This window comes from Nomascus leucogenys, chromosome 12 (assembly GCF_006542625.1).
Source record: "Nomascus leucogenys isolate Asia chromosome 12, Asia_NLE_v1, whole genome shotgun sequence".
NCBI lineage: Eukaryota > Metazoa > Chordata > Mammalia > Primates > Hylobatidae > Nomascus > Nomascus leucogenys.
Genome location: NC_044392.1, coordinates 47229859 through 47250202, shown reverse-complemented (window position 1 = coordinate 47250202; position 20344 = coordinate 47229859). Strand labels below are relative to the sequence as shown.

The window sequence follows — 20344 nt, the reverse complement described above, 5'->3', positions numbered from 1 at the left end:
AAATCTTCATAAGGATAATTAATAGCAGTTTGAGTTCTGGGATTCACACTCCAAACTACTGTTTTACTCACCCAGCTACCCTTTTCTGAAATACTACTGAAAACCATACCTGTATCAGTTTAGCTCCATTATTTTACTTGAAGTGAATTCCTGGACCATCAGACATTAGACCAAGGCAAAAAAATAAAAATAATCAATCAACCCTGAGTTTTGGTATTACTACTTTCTAGTCATGGATCTGCCTCCTCATAGGTAAAATTTGTAAAATATTACCCGCCGTGTGTGCCTCAGAACTGTTATGGATTAAGGAAGAGAGCAATGTTTATGAAAACGTTTTGTAAATTATACAAGTGTGGGACATAATGTTCCTGGTAACTGTATGCAAACAATAAGACAACAAACCAAACGCAAAAGGCTTTTTAACTTGTTGCAGTTTTCCTGCCCCGTGTCCCTCCGTGAATGAGCAGCGTACAGCGAGCGTGTGCGCGCAGCTGCGGTTCTCCGTTAACGCCACACTGCTCGGCTTGCGGATGGGGAAACCCGCCATCGCGCCCCTGCCGCCTGCCGAGCGAGGCTCACCGCTCCACTGGGGTCAGCGGGCTGTTGACTCCCCGCCTGGGTGAAACCGGAGCTTCCGAGTCACGTGGCGCGCGAAGACAAACCTGGCTGCACAGGGTTTCCCGGAGCTTTCTCCCAGCTTCCCGGCGATTCATATTCTGGCACTTACCCCTCCCTTTGGTCTGGCGGAACCCAATCCCCGCCTGACAAATAAGTCCCGCCGGCCGGACGCGGTGGCTTGCGCCTGTGGTCCTAGCTGCTCGGGGTGCTGAGGCGGGAGAATCACCTGAGCCCGGGAGGTCGGGGGCTGCATGGAACCGTGATCCCACCACCGCACTCCAGCCTGGGCAACAGAGCGAGACCATGTCTCCAAAAATAAGAATAAAGAAAAAAAAAAGAAAGAACTGCGGCCCCATTGGCCTGACTCTCCAGAACAGCCTAGCTGTCTCCGACCAGTTACGGAGGAGGCGGCCTTAAGAGGGTAGTGTGCCATTGGCTCGATGTCCTGCCCCTCCGAAACCTAAGTCTTCAGCTTCCAATCAGGACTCAGCTTTGGGAAGAGCGCCACGCGGTGGGCGAGGGGATGTCCTAGTAAATTCGCAGGTCTCTTGACTCTTTCCGCCTTTGTTTACAACCCTGCCATGATCTCCCTGTTGCAAAAGCGAGGGCTACAGAACAGGCATTCAAGTGTCCTGTGCTCCAGTAACAGCCTTTTCTGTTCTTCCGCTAGGAGACACCAAACCCTCAGGAAGATTTACTATAGCTGAGAGAAAACTGAAGCAGAAAGGGCGCGGCTACCTACTTCTTAAATTCCGTTTGTGGACCCTCAGACTCTTAGTCCCCTACTCCCAGATACAGCGGCTCTACCGTGGCTCCTGGCAAGGTGGCACCCACTTTTGTAGTGTAAGGCTGGGGGCGGGGTTTGGCTGGCAGATCCAGGATACGAGATCCTGGAAGAAAGAAAAGGTGTAGTGTTTAGGGCGGTCAACGGGCTACGCTGGCTTGACAGGGCTGGGCTCTTCAGAACAGGTAATGCTTGGGGGGACCTGTTTGAACCTGAGGGATAGGGCTGAAGGTGAAACATCGAGGGGACAGGTGAGGGGGCTTGCTAATGAGGAAGGAGTGGGGGGACAGGGATAATGGAAAAGGGAGCAGAAGAGCCCAGAAACTGTACGGGGTAGGAAGCAGCCATCATTCCCTTTCTGCAACCCTCCGTCCCACATGCCTTCCTGCAGAAGCATGGATCTCGGAATCCCTGACCTGCTGGACGCTTGGCTGGAGCCCCCAGAGGATATCTTCTCGACAGGATCCGTCCTGGAGCTGGGACTCCACTGCTCCCCTCCAGAGGTTCCGGTAACTAAGCTACAGGAACAGGGATTGCAAGGCTGGAAGTCCGGTGGGGACCGTGGCTGTGTGAGTGTGACGAGTGGGAGTGGGGGTGGGGTTGAGACACAACTCTGTGATAAGAGGCTTCAGCTCCCACTTGGAGACAGGTCTGAAAACAGACCACCCCCAAAATAGACGTAAGTTGTATAACTCTCTCCATGCCCAAGAAGTGAAAGGACTGAAAATGAAGCATAAGGCTGATGTCAGGTAGGACTTCCAAAATTCTTCCCTGCACATATATATAAACTTTTCCTACTGTAGGGCCTTCAAGAGAGTGAGCCTGAAGATTTCTTGAAGCTTTTCATTGATCCCAATGAGGTGTACTGCTCAGAAGCATCTCCTGGCAGTGACAGTGGCATCTCTGAGGACCCCTGCCGTCCAGACAGTCCCCCTGCCCCCAGGGCAACCAGTTCTCCTATGCTCTATGAGGTTGTCTATGAGGCAGGGGCCCTGGAGAGGATGCAGGGGGAAACTGGGCCAAATGTAGGCCTCATCTCCATCCAGCTAGGTCAGTGTTCTTTGTGGGAAGGGGGAAATGGCCCTTCGGGACTGGCCCTAACCATGGGGTTAAGGGGGTTTACCCAGCCTGTGCCACTACCCAGGCCCTGCTGCTGTCAGGATGTTCCTAAGTCTCCTTTCTCCCAGCTACCTGTTTTCTACTCCAGATCAGTGGAGCCCAGCATTTATGGTGCCTGATTCCTGCATGGTCAGTGAGCTGCCCTTTGATGCTCATGCCCACATCCTGCCCAGAGCAGGCACCGTAGCCCCAGTGCCTTGTACAACCCTGGTGAGTCTTGGTGTCAGCCAGAACCACTACTTCTTGATACATATATAATCACACAGACAGGGCAAAGGGATGAGGGCATGGCAACTGAAGATGAACTGCCTTTGCCCCAGTTTTTGTGGCATTGGGCTTGAAGACCAAGGAGACATAAACAGTTGAACAGTTTTTTATTTTCTGAGCCAGGGTCTTACTCTGTCGTCCAGGCTGGAGTGCAGTGGTGCAATCATGGCTCACTGCATCCTCAACGTCTTGGGCTCAAGCAATCCTCTTGCCTCAGCCTCCTGAGTAGCTGGGACTACAGGTGTGTGCCACCACGTCTGGCTAATTTTTGTAGAGACGGGGCTTTGGGGTTTCGCCATGTTGCCCAGGCTGAGGCTGGTCTTAATCTCCTGAGTTCAAGCGATCTACCTGCCTCAGCCTCCCAAGATGGTGGGATTACAGGCATGAGCCACTGTGCCCTACCAACATGAACAATTTTTTTTTTTTTTTTGAGACTGACTCTTGCTCTGTCACCCAGGCTGGAGTGCAGTGGCACGATCTCAGCCGACTGCAACCTCTGCCTCCTGCATTCAAGCAATTCTCCTGCCTCAGCCTCCCAAGTAGCTGAGACTACAGGTGCCTGCCACCACGCCCGGCTAATTTTTTTATTTTTAGTAGAGACGGGGTTTCACCATATTGGCCAGGCTGGTCTTGAACTCCTGACTTTGTGATCCGCCCGCCTCAGCCTCCCAAAGTGCTGGGATTACAGGTGTGAGCCACCGCGCCTGGCCCAACATGAATAATTTTAAAAGCAGGAAAGGACAAGGGACAGAGAACCCTTGGGGGTAAGGTAGCAAAAACTCAGGGTGGGGTGAGGGAATCTGGGGACAGGGCTCAGGAGAAAGCCCAGCCTTTGTGTGCATTGTATTCTTAGCCAGAGCCATTATCTCAGCCTTGGGTCAGGACACAGAAATGGGACAGGCCATCTGGGAATCCCAACTGGTTATAGGTACAGGAAGGAAGAAAAGCAATAGCAGCAATGTTTCCACTGGAACAGTTGCCCAGGAGGCACCCACTGGCTAGTGCTACAGTGTAGCAGAGGTATCACATTAGATGCCTTCTCAAGGCCGGCTGGGCAGCGTCCAAGGCTGGGTAAAAAGGGGGCTGTGCTCAGATCACTGTTCCTCCCTTTCCTCTGAAAATTACTCCTTGTACCCAAAAGGCAGGGACCAGGTCCTAGCCTCTCTTCAAATCTGCAGTTGAAGCTGGGACCAGAAGCCAAGCTAAGCATCTTAGAATCTTTTTTTTTTTCTTTTTAGACAGAGTCTTGCTCTGTCACCAGAATGGAGTGCAGTGGCGCCATCTCAGCTCACTGCAACCTCTGCCTCCCAGGTTCAAGTGATTCTCCTGCCTCAGCCTCCTGAGTAGCTGGGACAACAAGTGTGCGCCACCACGCCCGGCTAATTTTTGTATTTTTAGTAGAGATGGGGTTTCACCATGTTGGCCAGGATGGTCTTATCTCTTGACCTTGTGATCCGCCCACCTCAGCCTCACAAAGTGCTGGGATTACAGGCATAAGCCACCGCGCCCGGCCAACATCTTAGAATCTTGAGCTGAGGAACCTTTAAAAGTCTGATGCCGGTTGGGCACGGTGGCTCATGCCTGTAATCCCAGCACTTTGGGAGGCCAAGGTGGGTGGATCACGAGGTCAGGAGTTCGAGACCAGCCTGGCCAACATGGTGAAACCCCATCTCTACTAAAAATACAAAAATTAGCTGGGCATGGTGGCGGGTGCCTTTAATCCCAGCTACTCGAGAGGCTGAGGCAGGAGAATCACTTGAACCCAGGAGGCGGAGGTTGCAGTGAGTGGAGATTGCGCCATTGCACTCCAGCCTGGGCAACAAGGTGACACTCCGTCTCAAAAAAAAAAAAAAAAAGTCTGATGCCCCTAAGTTTGGGTGTACATTAGAAGCACCATGGTGTTTGTAAATGCTTTGTTATTTCTTTATTGTAGAGACAGTCTCACTATGTTGCCCAAGTTGGTCTCGAACTCCTGGCCTCAAGCAATCCTCCGGTCTTGACCTCCCAAAGTGCTGGAATTACAGACGTGAGCCACCTTGGCCGCTCTGTTTTCTTTTTCCTTTTTTTTTTTTTTTTTTTTTGTTGTTGTTTGTTTTAAATAAAACCCTCTAGGCCTCATTCTCAGCGATTTTGATTAGGCGGACTGGAAGACACTCCTCTAATAGTTCCACCAAACAGTCACAGAAACAAGAAGGGCACATCAGGAAAAGCCACACAGGAAATGGTTTTGCCAAAAGCCAAAAACCATGAGCAGGCAAAAACCAAAGTAAGTTCTCTGTAAGTCACAAAATGAAGCATACATCTTTTTTTCTTTTTTTTTGAGATGGAGTTTTGCTCTTGTTGCCCAGGCTGGAGTGCAGTGGTGCACTCTCAACTCCACCTCCTGGGTTCAAGGGATTCTCCTACCTCAGCCTCCAAAGTAGCTGGGATTACAAGCACCCACCACCACGCCCAGCTAATTTTTGTGTTTTTAATAGACATTGGGTTTTGCCATGTTGGCCAGGCTGGTCTCGAACTTCTGACCTCAGGTGATCTGCCCACCTTGGCCTCCCAAAGTGCTGGGATTACAGGCATGAGCCACCGTGCCCGACCACATACATCTTTCAAAAAGAAACACTAGTGAGAAGGGCAAGTTACTCAGTTGATGGGCTCAGGTTCACCACCAGCACCGTCCACTCTCCATACATCCTCTCCTGTGATTTGCTGTGAGACATATGGCTGCCTTTGGGAAGCTCTTTGTATGAGAGGGGACAGAACCTGAGTCTGAGAAGCGGAGCTCAGCCCCTAAGGGAGAATGGGCCACTGCCCCAGGGAGCTCCCTGTGGTTGATGGGCAACTGGATAACACACTCTGCTAAATGGAAGTTAATGACTGAAAGTGAATCATGTGCTTGCTGTAAGGAAATTATGCAAACTTCACTGTAGTGAGTTCTTTCAGGTTCTCTTGGGTATGGGGAGACCTGGATCAGAATAAGCCTTCCCTAGCTTGCTCAGAGTGCCAAGGTCCTCAGTCTCTGGGTAAAGGATATGACAATACCCTCCTCTCTCCCTTGGCCTCAGGAAGTCCCTTTGGCTTGATCTAGAGCCCGTCTGAATTAAGGTCTCTGCCCCTCACCTCACCTCTCGATTAAAGTTGTCTCCCAGTACAAATAGGAAACACTCTCCAGAAGGCATATAGGGGGAGTAGCCTGCGTGCTGCAAATGGGATGACCCCCTCCTCACTCCTATTGCATCTTCTCCTGCCCCTACCCCCAGCTGCCCCGTCAAACCCTGTTCCTGACCGATGAGGAGAAGCGTCTGCTGGGGCAGGAAGGGGTTTCTCTGCCCTCTCACCTGCCTCTCACGAAGGTAACATGCTTCCCCTAAGGATATCTCAACCCAGGGGCCTCACCATGACTTCTGAGGGGCCAATATCCCAGGAGAAGCATTGGGAAGTTGGGGGCAGTTGAAGGACCCAGGACTCACACATCCTGGGCCTCCAGGCAGAGGAGAGGGTCCTCAAGAAGGTCAGGAGGAAAATCCGTAACAAGCAGTCAGCTCAGGACAGTCGGCGGCGGAAGAAGGAGTACATTGATGGGCTGGAGAGCAGGTATGCCTGGGTTATTTCTGGCTTCCTGTGGGCCATGTCTGGGCCCCTTCCTCACCATGGCAGGCAAGGTAAGGGACTCAGGTTGCTGAGCCTTGTCCTACCTCCTCATACTCTAGGGTGGCAGCCTGTTCTGCACAGAACCAAGAATTACAGAAAAAAGTCCAGGAGCTGGAGAGGCACAATATGTGAGTGAAAGCATTGTGTGTGTGTGTGTGTGTGTGTGTGTGTGTGTGTGTGTGTGTGTGTGTATGTGTGTGTGTGTTTTGAAGGCAGATACAGCACACAGGGGCGCCATTCTTGGCCCCTGGTACCCAGATGATACTAACTCTTCATTCCTCCTTTCCCAGCTCCTTGGTAGCTCAGCTCCGCCAGCTGCAGACGCTAATTGCTCAAACTTCCAACAAAGCTGCCCAGACCAGCACTTGTGTTTTGGTATCATTAGTCTATCTACTCCCATCTACCCCCACACTTCTATCCTTATACCCCGACTACCTGGCCAGATCTACTTCCCACATCCGATAATCCCAGCTGGCCTCTGTTCACTCTGCCCACTACTCCCTTCATCTGTTCCTCTTGCTTCCTCCCAGATTCTTCTTTTTTCCCTGACTCTCATCATCCTGCCCAGCTTCAGTCCATTCCAGAGTCGACCAGAAGCTGGGCCTGAGGATTACCAGCCTCACGGAGGTGAGAGGCAAGAGCAGGGAGCAACCCTGGCTGAGCAAGGGAGGGGGACTCCGTTCTCCAAGGTCGTCAAGAAGCAAGAGGGAGGTCCTGTCCTGTCTAGGATCTCCCACCCAGGGGAGCACTCTACTACTGCCCTCTTTCCTTCACCTCACAGTGACTTCCAGAAATATCCTGACCCACAAGGACATAACAGAAAATCTGGAGACCCAAGTGGTAGAGTCCAGACTGAGGGAGCCACCTGGAGCCAAGGATGCAAATGGCTCAACAAGGACACTGCTTGAGAAGATGGGAGGGAAGCCAAGACCCAGTGGGCGCATCCGGACCGTGCTGCATGCAGATGAGATGTGAGCTGGAACAGACCTTCCTGGCCCACTTCCTGATCACAAGGAATCCTGGACTTCCTTATGGCTTTGCTTCCCACTGGGATTCCTACTTAGGTGTCTGCCCTCAGGGGTCCAAATCACTTCAGGACACGCCAAGAGATGTCCTTTAGTCTCTCTCTGCCTGAGGCCCAGTCTGCATTTGTTTGCATATATGAGAGGGTACCTCAAATACTTTTGTTATGTATCTGTGATTTTATTTCTTCTTCGGGGATAGGGTTGAGGGGAAATAAGTTTTGAGTGAGAAATAAACGTTTTAGCTGAAATTATCCCAGAAGTTTGAAATAAGTAGTAGAAGGGGGGAAAACAAGGGAGAAGTGGTGGGGAAGACTTGGTAGATTTGGGCCTTAAGTAGCCACCTCCTTTCCCTCTCTGCCCCCATGACTTCCTGCTCCAAGTTACAGAAGGGAAGGAAACCATTTTACTCTTTTTATTCTGCTCATTAATAATCTGAAAGAAGAAGACGGGGGAAAAGGGGATTCCACCACAAGGCTCCAAAGAACCAAGAGTGCAAATCAGTCCATTTGACTTTCACTGTCTGAGATAGGGTCTCTAAGACCCAGGATACAAGGGTGGAATGTAGTTATATGGACTCAATTTGCTTCCGGACCTTTTCCAGAGCCCTTCTGTCCAGTTGTCGCTGACGAATGATGACAAGACAAGCGAAGATCAGGGCCACACACACAACAGCCCCTTCGAACTTCCAAAATAAGCGTTGTTCCATCAAAGCTGAGCGGCAGCTGAGGGCACGAAGGAATAGTTATTCCCAGGAAAGGCCAGACAGCTTCTCCCTCTAATCTCGCTTCTATTTCAGCCTAGCCAGGATATATTCAAGAAGAAATCAGAACCAGGCTTCTATTGTGTGTATAATACATAAATCCCTCTCAAATAGATCATTTAATTTATTCTCTGGATAAGCAGAGCTAGTATTTACCAATTTTACTGATGAGAAAATATGGCCAATAACAGTGCTGAGGAGTAGAGCTGGGACTTGGGTTCAAGTAGTTTGGCTCCAAATCCTGTCTTCTTTCTTTCTTATTTATTTCTGAGATGGTGTCTCGCTCTGTCACCCAGACTGGAGTGCAGCGACATGACCTTGACTCACTGCAACCTCCACCTCCCGGGTTTAAGCAGTTCTCTGCCTCAGCCTCCCAAGTAGCTGGGATTACAGGTGCCCGCCATCATGCCCGGCTAATTTTTGTATTTTTAAGAGAGATGGGGTTTCACCATCTTGGCAGGCTGGTCTTGAACTCCTAACCTTGTGATCCACCTGCCTCGGCCTCCCAAAGTGCTGGGATTACAGGCGTGAGCCACCCCTCCCAGCCTCGTTTTTTTTTGTTGTTGTTGTTTTGTTTTGAGACACAGTCTCGCTCCATCGCCCAGGCTGGAGTGCAGTGGCGTGATCTTGGCTCACTCTAACCTCTGCCTCCTGGGTTCAAGCGATTCTCCCTGCCTCAGCCTCCCAAGTAGCTGGGATTATGGGCACCCACCACCACACCGGCTAATTTTTGTATTTTTAGGAGAGATGGGGTTTCACCACGTTGGCCAGGCTGATCTCTGAACTCCTGACCTCAGGTGATCCGTTAGCCTCAGCCTCCCAAAGTGCTGGGATTATAGGCGTGAGCCTGGCCCCCTCTCCTTTCAGATATTCCATGCTACTCCCAGACCAGGGGAAAAGGTGGGACCATCCATCTAAATTCATAGGAGCAAAGGAGGTGCTCTCAGAGAAGAGAAACAGCACTCACCTTTTGAATTCATTTCTCTTAGATGAGCTGCATGTGATTTTCTCTACATACCCTGTGGGACCACACTCAGGGGTAGTTTTCTGCCAGGAGAAAAGGAGCAAAGTACCTGTTAGGAAGGGGCAACAGGATAAACAAAAAGGCTGCCATTCAGAAGGTGCAGGTGCCCAACTGCTATGGTTTGGAGTGGTAGGCAACAGAGAGCTAATGAAAGAGTTCTGATGCGGATGGTGGAGGTGGTGGTTGCATGATTACGAATGTATGTTAGAACACTTCAGGGGCAACAGTCTAGGAGAGGCAAGGATACATTCCATTCCAGAGCCTACTATACTAAAAGTGAGTAAAACATAGTTATCATGTGAGGCCGGGTGCCGCGGCTCACGCCTGTAATCCCAGCACTTTGGGAGGCCGAGGCGGGCAGACCACGAGGTGAGGAGTTAGAGACTAGCCTGGCCAACACAGTGAAACCCGAGTCTAGGCCGGGCGCGGTGGCTCATGCTTGTAATCCCAGCACTTTGGGAGGCCGAGGAGGGCGGATCACGAGGTCAGGAGATCGAGACCACGGTGAAACCCCGTCTCTACTAAAAATACAAAAAATTAGCCGGGCCTGGTGGCGGGCGCCTGTAGTCCCAGCTACTTGGAGAGGCTGAAGCAGGAGAATGGCGTGAACCCGGGAGGCGGAGGTTGCAGTGAGCTGAGATTGCGCCACTGCACTCCAGCCTGGGCGACAGAGCGAGACTCCGTCTCAAAAAAAAAAAAAAGAAACCCGAGTCTACTAAAAATACAAAAATTAGCCAGGCATGGTGCAACGCGCCTTTAGTCCCAGCTACTCAGGAGGCTGAAGCAGGAGAATCGCTTGAACCTGGGAGGCGGAAGTTGTGGTGAGCCGACTTCTCGCCACTGCACTCCAGCCTGGGCAACAGAGTGAGACTCCGTCTCAGAAACAAACAAAAAAGCCATAGTTATCAGTTGAATACTGCCATTAGCTTGGAAAGAAAGGGGCACATTTTCAGGGGAAAGACAAGTACAGATTTGGACATACACTGAGACTGCAAGAAGAAAGAAAAAAAGATGATGCAAAGGCAGCTTAATAAGACTTGGATGTTAAGATGTTGCTTAAGTGTTTGCTTAGATGTTTAAAAAAAAAAAAAAGGGTAGAGAAACAGATACTCACAACCCGGAAATTAGAGCATGGAGAGCACTCTTCTGCTACCACAAACTCTTCCACCAGCCAGCATGGCAAATTTGAGGTGCTCGCTGAAAGGAAAGATAAATGCCAGCCCCAGGCCATTCAGAAAACATTTCTCCCAGGCTCTGCCCATCCAACTTCCCGGCACAGCGCTTGCCCTCATTCCATGTCATGCCGCCCTTTTCCACCTGTGCTCTTGGTATATGTGGAAGATACTAAAACCAAAAACAAATGACGGGAAATGTAGGGTTCCCAGACAATCACCCACCTGACAGCTTCTCTTCCTGCACAGGAGCCTCTGCTTGGCTGTGGCGGAGTTGGGGGAAGGGACAAAAGTCAAAACCCAGAAAATAGGGCACCCCCTCCTGAGCTGTCCATGGATAAGGTCTCCCCCAACCCCGGGGCCGGGAACGATCCTGTCCTCCAGTGACCTCCTTTTCCCTCCCCTTACCTCCTCCTTACCAGAGCTTTAAGGTGAAAGCACAGAGCAACCAGCAGAGGTGGCGGCCCTGGGGGAGGCCAGGCCTCCCCGCGCCCGCAGGCATGGAGCGCCAAATGTCGCACCTGTCGGAACAGAGGGACCTACTCCACAGGCTTCGTGCCTCCGTCGGAGCGCAGAGGCGGCACTTACTCTGCAGCCCTCCCAGAGGTTCCAGGTCAGGGCAGGGAAGACCGGAGTTGCCTATCGGAGCAGAGGATCTATCGGGACGTCCCCGTTGCCACAGCGAGAAAAATCGATACGCGTTTGCGGGCTAGGGAGGCGAGCGCCTTCTGCGGGGTCCGCAGGGCGCTGGAGGAAGGGACGGCGGGGGCTCGCGACCCTAGCGCCCGCTCACCTCCGCTCCCGCCCCCGACGCAGCCATCTAGCCCCGTGGAGGATCCTTGGGCGCGGGCCCGAGCTCGGGTCCCGTTGGTCCCAGGCGCGTTCTGTCGTCGCCCGCTGGAGCTTGTAGTCTTCCGCGGTCGGTGGCGCCTCGCCTGCTGCTCACTGGGAATTAGCTCGGCGCCCCGTTGCATTGTGGTCTTGGTAGTCTTTACGAGAACGGCAAATGGCGGTTGCAGAGGTTCGTCCGGATTCTCGGCTCGCTGCTCCCTGGCTGGCGCCTGTTTGTTCATTCTGGGCTAGGTGAGCAGGGACAATACATCGCCCTCTCAGGACTTTGCTCTCTCCTTAAAACCCGAGGATTCACCGTCAAGCTTCAGGTTTCTCTGACATCCTTCCCCAGCCGCCCCTTCACCGATGGTCCAGTGGAGAAGCTGTGTTGGAGGTCAAGGGATGGAGGCGAAACTGCGCGTTCTCGTCCCTGCAGAAGCCGGAATATCCGAGACACATGGCGAACATGAAACTTTCTCCTTGTCTCTTGGCTCCCACTCCGCTACACAGATGAATGGTGTTACCTTCCCTCGTGTTACTTGCTAAGCCTACTCCGCAGAGCTTGTCCTCTGCATAACCTCTTCAAATGTTCTCAACTCTCCCTTGCTCCTACATAATGGAATAATCATAAGTGCAACGAGAAAAGCATGAGATTTGAAGTTCCATAAGTATTGAGTCTAGGTTCTGGTGGTTATTAACTCCATGATCTTAGGACAGTATCTGACTCTCAGTGTTCTGTGTAAAACGGAAATGCTAATGTGCATTTACCAGGACTTTTTCTTGCGAGAGGCAGATGAAATGTATCTCTGTTTCATGAGTAAGTTCAGAGAATATAAGTGACTTGTCCAGGGTCAGCAAGCTAGTGAGTGGGAAAGCTGAGGCTTGAGCCTAGAGTGTCAACACCCAGGCCAAAGATTCATTGCCTGCTTTTCATCCTATGGAGTTAAACCTTGATATACACTCAGACCTGCAGTGACTTCACCAGCACTCTGGGTTCATGCTTTACTGTCTGATAATGAATTTTCATTTAATTTTATTTTTTTTCTTAGGGTCTCGCTCTGTCACCCAAACCTGATGAGGGCTGAGCTTTCATTTTGCCGTTTTTTGTTTGTTTGTTTTTGTTTTTGAACGAGATGGACTCTGGCTATATTGCCAGACTAGAGTGCAGTGGCAAGTCACAGGAGCCATCGTAGTGCATTATAGCCTGGAACTTCTCGTCTTCCGGGATCCTCCCAAGTAGCTGGGATTTCAGGCATGTGCCACCATACCTGGCTCTAATTTTGAATTTGTTTCTTTAAATTATTATTTGTGTTTGCTGAAATTGTGTGTGTGTGTGTATTATTTTTGTGTATGTGTGTGAGTAGTTATATGTTACATAAAGTAGGTTGTGGGGTTTTTTCCAGTAATGTTTAGCTATAATTGAAGTTTGGGCCGAAATCTGCTAGTATTTGTTACTCCTCACCAAATCCTACCTTATCTCACAACAAACTGTAAGATCTTGTAAGATTTCACTTCCAATAACCTTACCAGGCATCAGAGTGGGGTCTCTACTCTGAAATTAAATATCTGCCAAAAGGTATGTTGAAGACGTTAGTCTCCTTCCCAGGAGGCACAAAGTGCAAGTCTTTTCCTCATCTCTTGAGCAAATTAAACCAACTGGACAGTTTGCTACAGAACTCAAACACAGCTGGGCGCAGTGGCTCACGCCTGTAATCCCAGCAATTTGGGAGGCTGAGGTGGGTGGATAACCTGAGGTCGGGAGTTCGAGACCAGCCTGACCAACATGGAGAAACCCCGTCTCTACTAAAAATACAAAATTAGCTGGGCATGGTGCTGTATACCTGTAATTCCAGCTACTCGTGAGGCTGAGGCAGAAGAATCACTTGAACCCGGGAGGTAGAGGTTGCGGTGAGCTGAGATCACACCATTGTACTCCAGCCTGGGCAACAAGAGCGAGACTTCATCTCAAAAGAAAAAAAAAAAGAACTTAAACATAAGCCACAAATAAGGCTTATCATTACCCCATCAATGCTTGGATACTGACATTTATCAAGTTATTACATTTTGCTGTGTAAAAAATATTATGTATGGTGAAAGGGGGATATATATATCATATATTAAAATATGTGTTACATATTAAACATATATAATTATATATTATACATAATATATTAAATATATAATATATCGTATATTAAATATATAATTATATATTATATACGATATCTTATGTATAATATAATTATATATGTTATGTTTATAAACATGTATAAACATGTTATATATGTTTATTATATATTATATATTTAATAATAATATATAATATATAATATAACTATATATAATTATACATTGTAATATATAATATAATATATATATACTTAAGGATGCTGTGCATCAAGCCTGAATTTTCCTTTTTTTTTTTTTTTTTTGAGATGGAGTTTCGCTCTGTTTCCAGGCTGGAGTGTAATGGCATGAACTCTGCTCACCGCAACCTCTGCCTCTTAGGTTCAAGTGATTCTCCTGCCTCAGGCTCCTGAGTAGCTGGGATTACAGGCACCCGCCACCAGGCCCAGCTAATTTTTTTTTGTATTTTTAGTAGAGACGGGGTTTCGCCATGTTGGCCAGGCTGGTCTTGAACTCCCAACCTGAAGTGATCCACCCACCTCGGCCTCCCAAAGTGCTGGGACTACAGGCATGAGACAACGTGCTCGGCCCAAGCCTGAATTTTCTTTTGCATTTCCAGTAGTTTTGCCATCTTTGTTACTTAGTAAAGAGCTGTTTTGGTTTTCATTTTTGTTTTTTTGAGACAGAGTCTGGCTGTGTCGCCCAGGCTGGAGTGCAGCGGCGTGATCTCAACTCACTGCAACCTCCGCCTCCCAGGTTCAAGCGAGTCTCCTGCCTCAGCCTCCCGCCTCAGCCTCCCAAGTAGCTGGGACTACAGGCGCCCTCCACCACTCCTGGCTAATTTTTTTTCTTTGTATTTTTAGTAGAGATGGGGTTTCACTATGCTGGCCAGGCTGGTCTTGAAGTCCTGTTGTGATCCACCATGCCCAGCCAAAGAGCTGTTTTTGTTAAAATTTGCTTATCCCAGGCTGGGCTTAGTGGCTCACACCTGTAACCCCAGCACTTTGGGAGACCCAGGCAGACCGATCACTCGAGCCCAGGAGTTCAAGACCAGCCTGGCCAACATGACAAAACCCTGTCTCTACTAAAAACACAAAAGTTAGCCAGGTGTGGCGGCGCGTGCCTGTAATCCCAGCTACTCGGGAGGCTGAGGCAGGAGAATCACTTGAACCCGGGAGGCAGAGGTTACAGTGAGCTGGGATCGTGCCACTGCACTCCAGCCTGGGCGACAGAGCCAGACTTGGTCTTAAAAAAAAAAAAAAGTCCTTGTCCCTCTGCTTGTAAGTACCACCCAAGGGCTATAGTAACTGACTATTGTGGCCAGGCATGGTGGCTCATGCCTGTAATCCCAGCTACTTGAGAGGCTGAGGCAGGAGGCAGAGGTTGCAGTGAGCTGAGATCGCACTATTGCACTCCAGCCTGGGAGACAGAGCAAGACTCTGTCTCTAAAAATAAATTAATAAATAAATAAAATAACTGACCATTGTGCCTGGCACTTAGTAGATGCTCAATGTATATTTTTTTTTTTTTTTTTTTTTGAGACGGAGTCTCGCTCTGTCACCCAGGCTGGAGTGCAGTGGCGCAATCTCGGCTCACTGCAAGCTCCGCCTCCCGGGTTCACGCCATTCTCCTGCCTCAGCCTCTCCGAGTAGCTGGGACTACAGGCGCCCGCCACCACGCCCGGCTAATTTTTGTATTTTTAGTAGAGACGGGGTTTCACCGTGGTCTCGATCTCCTGACCTCGTGATCCGCCCTCCTCGGCCTCCCAAAGTGCTGGGATTACAAGCGTGAGCCACCGCGCCCGGCCGCTCAATGTATATTTAAATTGCTCAGTATACATCTATGAATAAATGAACTTCTCATTTTCCTCACTAATAAAAGCAGATATTAATGCCTATCAAATACCTAAATGGATTGCTGGCAGAATCAAAGAAGCTTACACAAATCGCTGGATAAAACACTAGGTGCAGTTATTTCCCTGAGGCTAGGACTGTTAGAGTCCTTCTCGCTTGGAATTTCCTGTGCTCAGGACAAGGCTCTGCCCACAAGGGCATCCGGACCCCATGGCGGAAAGAGGATATCCAGACCTTCAGATCACTCTACCTCCTGCTCTTTGCTATTTTCCTTACCAACTGAACAGCTAGGGAAGAGACAGCGGTAGGATTAGTCCTGGTTCCACAGAAACCCAGCCTCATTCGGGTAAATCAATCACTTTGAAGACACAATAATTGGATTTGAGTGGAGAACAATTCTGACAATAATCCAAGTTACCCAAAACAGGAACATTTGTGCAAATGGTGGCCTTTAATACCAAGAAAGACCATGACAAGTGACAGAACAGGAGCAAATCCACTAGTCTAGTGCCAAGCTAGCTCTTTGCAGGACCCTAAAACCTGATCTAGTAACAGAATAAATCAGTGTATTTACATTTATGTTTGCCCTGAAAACCCAGGTAAGGTCTGAAGCCTGAGGCATCTCTCCTTCCTTTCCTCCTCCCTCTCTTCCTACCTCCTTGCCTTCTTTCACTTCCTCAATTCATTCCTCTCTCTTCTCCCTTCCTCTCTCTTCCTTCTTTTCCTTTCTGCTTTTCCCTTTTCTCCTTTTTCTCCTCATTCTCTTTACCATCTACCTATGTGTCCCTGCAAGCCCCTCTGCTATTTCTCCCCTGCTCACTCCCTCTGCCCTTGTCTCCCTCAGGTTCAGCTCCCAGGGTGGGGAGGCAAGAAAGGGTCCTCAGCCCAGGGAGCACTTGTTGGTGTTCTTCTTGTCGCAAGTTTTCAGGTCAGTACTGGGAGGCTTGTTGCCATTTCCCTAGAGGGAGAAGGGCACAGGGGTCATGGTGTGAATGGATAGTTAGGGTAGGAGGGTATAAACTGTTTAAAGTGAATCCACCCTCATAAGAAATCTTAGCAGTGCTCCCCGTTTTTATCAACACCAACACACACACACACACACACACACACACACACACCCCAGAGTTGTACCTAGTCCAGCAAAACCAACTTACTGATCTCCGGCCTCCTGACTTGAGCAAGATGTCCCGGGCCAGGGAACTAAAAGCCTAAAGTGGGGAACAGAGTCAGTTTGGAGGGAGGAGAATCTACCTTCTAATACTTCCGCTCTTGGTCGGGGATGGGGGTGTGGATCTCACCTCATCCACGTTCATACTGGATTTAGCACTAGTTTCGAAAAATCGGATTCCGTGCTCTCGAGCCAACTATAAGGGGTGATGTGGGAAGAAGAGAATTGAATTAAGGACAGCAGCCAAGTCCTCTGCAATGCAACCTATCTTGCCCCTCCCAGCCCAGTTCTAGAACATTGCTCAGCCTGGCCCTCACCTTATCGGCCTGCTCCTTCTGCACCTTCCTCTTGGCCTCCATGTCACATTTGTTCCCTAGCAAGAGGCGCTCCACCCCAGCCGAGGCATTCTGGGGGCAAAAGACAAGTAAAAGTTAGGTCCTGCCGGCCAGGCGCGGTGGCTCATGCCTGTAATCCCAGCACTTTGGGAGGCCAAGGCGGGTGGATCACCTGATGCAGGAGTTCTAGATCACCCTGACCAACATGGTGAAACCCCGTCTCTACTGAAAATACAAAATTAGCCGAGCATGGTGGTGCATGCCTGTAAACCCAGCTACTTGAGAGGCTGAGGCAGGAGAATCGTTTGAACCCGGGAGGCAGAGGTTGCAGTGAGCTGAGATCGTGCCATTGCACTCCAGCCTGGGCAACAAGAGCAAAACTTCGTCTCAAAAAAAAAAAAGTTAGGTCCTGCCTATCCTGATGGACCCCTTCATTCTCCAGGTTCTATCCAGTTCCCCCATCTCTTTTGGAGGGTCCTCACCTCCTTGATGCTTTTCATCCAGTTCTGAATATTCTCGAAAGATTTCTCATCCGTGATGTCATATACCAGGATAATGCCCTGGGAGATGACAAAATTCACCTTGGACCATGTTCCCATTGAGGCTTCCCACTGCCCTGTAAGTGACCCCGCATCCATGGGTCTAAACACTAGGCCATGTTGGGCCCTCTGCAACCCACACTGCACCCCTCCCATTTTTACCTGCCCCAACCCCTGACCCTTTGTATTCATAATATATTCTGCGGCCTCATCCTTCATCCTTTGTTCAGACCCACACTTCATACCATGGCTCCACGGTAGTAGGCAGTAGTTATTGTCTTGAACCTCTCTTGGCCAGCCGTGTCCCTAAAGAAGGGGAAGGTTTCATGGGATGGAATAGAGGAAAGAATTCTCCAATGGAATAATTCTTCCTCTCTCACAAGAATTTAGCTTTTGTAACATGGTGGGGCAACAGAATAAGGAAACAGTAAAGGGGAATGGGATTAAAGACAGTTGAGCTGATTTCCAGAGATGGTAGCGGCCCAAGAAACAAGATGTCTTTGCTTATTCATTGAATGCTTGCTATGTGTCAAGCACTGTGTATGTATCATTTTATCTAATCCTTACTCTTTCCTTGTAAGACATGTATTATTGTCTCTATTTTACAAATGAGGAAACATGCCAGGTGCTGTGGCTTGCGTCTGTAATCCCAACACTTTAGGAAGCTGAGGCGAGTGGATCACCTGAGGTCAGGAGTTCGAGACCAGCCTGGCCAACATGGTGAAACCTCGTCTCTACTAAAAATACAAAAATTAGCCAGGCGTGGTAGCGGCCACCTGTAATCCCAGCTACTTGGGAGGCTGAGGTGGGAGAATCACTTGAACCCAGGAGGCGGAGGTTGCAGTGAGCCTAGATTGTGCCATTGCACTCCAGCCTGGGTGACAAGAGCAAAACTCTGTCTCAAAAAAAAAAAAAGAGGAAACAGATTTGGATAGGCTGAATAATTAATGAAAGTCAGGCAAGGAGATAAGTAGAAGAACCAGATTTGCCCACCAGTCTGCTCTTATATGTCATAGCATAATGCCTCCACTAAGCTTCATACCACTTAAACACCTCCAGGGTCTATATTTGGCTCTCTGGGCTCACCATATTTTGGAGAAAACACTAGACTTAGAGTCAAGTCTTAATTCTGCCTTTGCCATTTAACTGCTCACAGCATGTTTCCATGTTATGACTGAACAGTTGTTTGTTCTCAAATTAAGAGGATGCTCTGCAGCCAGAGGAGGCAAGAGTTATAAAAGAGTTGGAACTAGTTGGGAGAGCAGGAAAAGAGATGGAAGGACAGCTGAGTGCATCCAGAGAAATAGATTGGAAGTGCTAGAAGGAGCAATGGGGAAAGGAAGAGAAATGAAACAAAATAGAAGGAAAAGTGTGTAAGAGGTAAATGGGGAACACTGGAGAGGCGTCCCAGAGGATTGACTTACCAGACTTGTAGTTTGATCTTCTTCCCCTCTATATCCACAGTGCGGATCTTGAAATCAATTCCTAGGGGTGGAAGGTATGCACTGAAGTTGAGACATGCATGCACACATGTAAAACTGTGTGATGGGAGGGACAGGAACGGAGCAGTGTCGGCACCAGAAATTCTGCAGGGGAGGCACCTGGGGAGCAATCTTGTTGGAAATGCCAAGCTAGGAGAATTTTCCCAAAGCTGTATTTGTATAGCAAGAATACTATTTTTACGTACATTTTATGGATTGTGGGAGGGAAAAGGTGATGAAAATTCTGCATGGAGGCTTAAAATCCTTAGGCCACCTCTTGGGTCCATTCAGTTATACCAGGTGACAACTCTCTGAATTCAGTCTCTGTCTCTCCCCAGATATTACTTTCACATTCCTCTTCTCTGTTTTCTTAGAGCCCTCTAGTCTTGGTATTCCACCCACCCTCCTAGTAGAGAGTAAGGAAAAAAGTAGCTGAAGCCAGTCTATGTGAATTAACTAGTGGGTCAAACTTGGCACTAGTAAAGTCTGAGGCTAAACAGGATTACTTTTGAGACAATTAGGAAAGAGAGGCATTTTTCCTTTTCCTTTGTAACCAGAATTGTCGTGAGACTCTTCCTGTCTATTTCCCAAGCCAGAGGAGATGAAGAAAGAAGAGAAGGGAGGAGGGGAGACGATGTTCTTCTTAGTAGAAACTTGGGCACCTCCCCCAAGCCTGCTGGGGGCCCCTGGGAGGAGGATGAGTCACCAGGCTGACTCAGAGACCCCAAAAGTCCCCTCATTTCCACGTTCCTCACCAAGCTGGCTGCATATTCGTGATCGCAGTCCTTGGGCCACCCGCCAGCACACCCAGCCACCTTGTTCCACCCTTCCCAAACCCCTGTTCAGCTGAGGTGCAGGGAGACTGGGGCAAAGAATCTGGGAAGTAGATGGTGAGGTGGGGACGCAGTGGGAGAGTTTGAAGCTCAGCAAGACAGAAAGAGGCTAGCGGATCGGATCGGGAGAAAAAGATGTGGTGGACAGGGATACAGGAAACACGGAGAGTGGATCGAGAGAGTTCTAGGTGGTGGGGGTAGGGGAAGGGGGGCACAGAGAAAAATAGAGAAGAGTTCTTGTGGATTTGGGGAGACTAAGGCGATGGTACCAAGAAAATGAGGAGCTGGCAGCAGTTGAAGAGTTATCTGAAGGCCTCAGAGAGGTGAGAGGTTTGGTTACTATACCGAGACATGCATGGGGGAAGGGTCGGAGCCAGGGGTTGAGGGACTAGAATTGAGGAGCCTTACTCTAACGGGTCTGAAAAGTGGGGTCACTAGTAATTCGGGAGCCTGAGAAGGAGGTCACAGGAGAGTCGGGGTCTGGGACATGGCCAGCGGGCTCACCGATGGTGGAGATGTAAGTGTTGTTGAAGTTGTCCTCTGCAAAGCGAATGATCAGACAAGTCTTGCCCACCCCCGAGTCCCCGATAAGCAGCAACTTGAAGAGGTGGTCGTAGGCTTTGGCCATGGCGGACACCGGGGGAGCCGGGGGAGGGGTGGGGAGCGCCCGGCACTGGTAGGCGGGACTGGACGGTTGGCAAACAGAGCGGCACGGAGCCCAGGCCAGGAAGAAGTTTTCCTCCCTCTCCGCCCAGGCTCCGGG

The 20344-nt window shown here is 49.6% G+C and overlaps 3 protein-coding genes across 9 annotated transcripts; 1 reads left to right on the top strand and 2 right to left on the bottom strand.

Moving 5' to 3' along the window:
• Positions 1-1110: 1110 nt before the first annotated feature.
• On the top strand, positions 1111-7706 carry CREB3L4 (cAMP responsive element binding protein 3 like 4). 5 transcript variants are annotated; one of them, XM_030824466.1, is made up of 11 exons: positions 1111-1161; positions 1289-1441; positions 1794-1911; positions 2206-2452; positions 2610-2731; positions 6043-6135; positions 6270-6376; positions 6493-6561; positions 6724-6808; positions 6964-7060; positions 7215-7706. In XM_030824466.1, exons 3-11 carry the CDS (start codon positions 1798-1800, stop codon positions 7406-7408), a joined length of 1128 nt encoding a protein of 375 aa, XP_030680326.1. In that variant the 5' UTR covers positions 1111-1161; positions 1289-1441; positions 1794-1797; the 3' UTR covers positions 7409-7706. The 5 variants fall into 5 exon arrangements, with proteins under 5 accessions (XP_030680326.1, XP_030680324.1, XP_030680322.1 ...); XM_030824464.1 differs by having other exon boundaries at positions 1116-1461; XM_030824462.1 differs by having other exon boundaries at positions 1132-1441; positions 7215-7673.
• On the bottom strand, positions 7619-12560 carry JTB (jumping translocation breakpoint). Its single transcript, XM_030824470.1, has 5 exons — positions 10834-12560; positions 10640-10677; positions 10357-10439; positions 9186-9265; positions 7619-8180 (listed from the first exon to the last, which is right to left on the bottom strand). Exons 1-5 carry the CDS (start codon positions 10914-10916, stop codon positions 8024-8026), a joined length of 441 nt encoding a protein of 146 aa, XP_030680330.1. The 5' UTR covers positions 10917-12560; the 3' UTR covers positions 7619-8023.
• Positions 12561-15657: 3097 nt separating this feature from the next.
• On the bottom strand, positions 15658-20344 carry RAB13 (RAB13, member RAS oncogene family). 3 transcript variants are annotated; one of them, XM_003259335.3, is made up of 8 exons: positions 20086-20344; positions 18692-18752; positions 17513-17573; positions 17211-17288; positions 16711-16800; positions 16524-16589; positions 16380-16433; positions 15658-16183 (listed from the first exon to the last, which is right to left on the bottom strand). In XM_003259335.3, exons 1-8 carry the CDS (start codon positions 20207-20209, stop codon positions 16106-16108), a joined length of 612 nt encoding a protein of 203 aa, XP_003259383.1. In that variant the 5' UTR covers positions 20210-20344; the 3' UTR covers positions 15658-16105. The 3 variants fall into 3 exon arrangements, with proteins under 3 accessions (XP_003259383.1, XP_012366413.1, XP_030680328.1); XM_012510959.1 differs by lacking the exon at positions 20086-20344 and adding an exon at positions 18955-19337; XM_030824468.1 differs by lacking the exon at positions 17211-17288.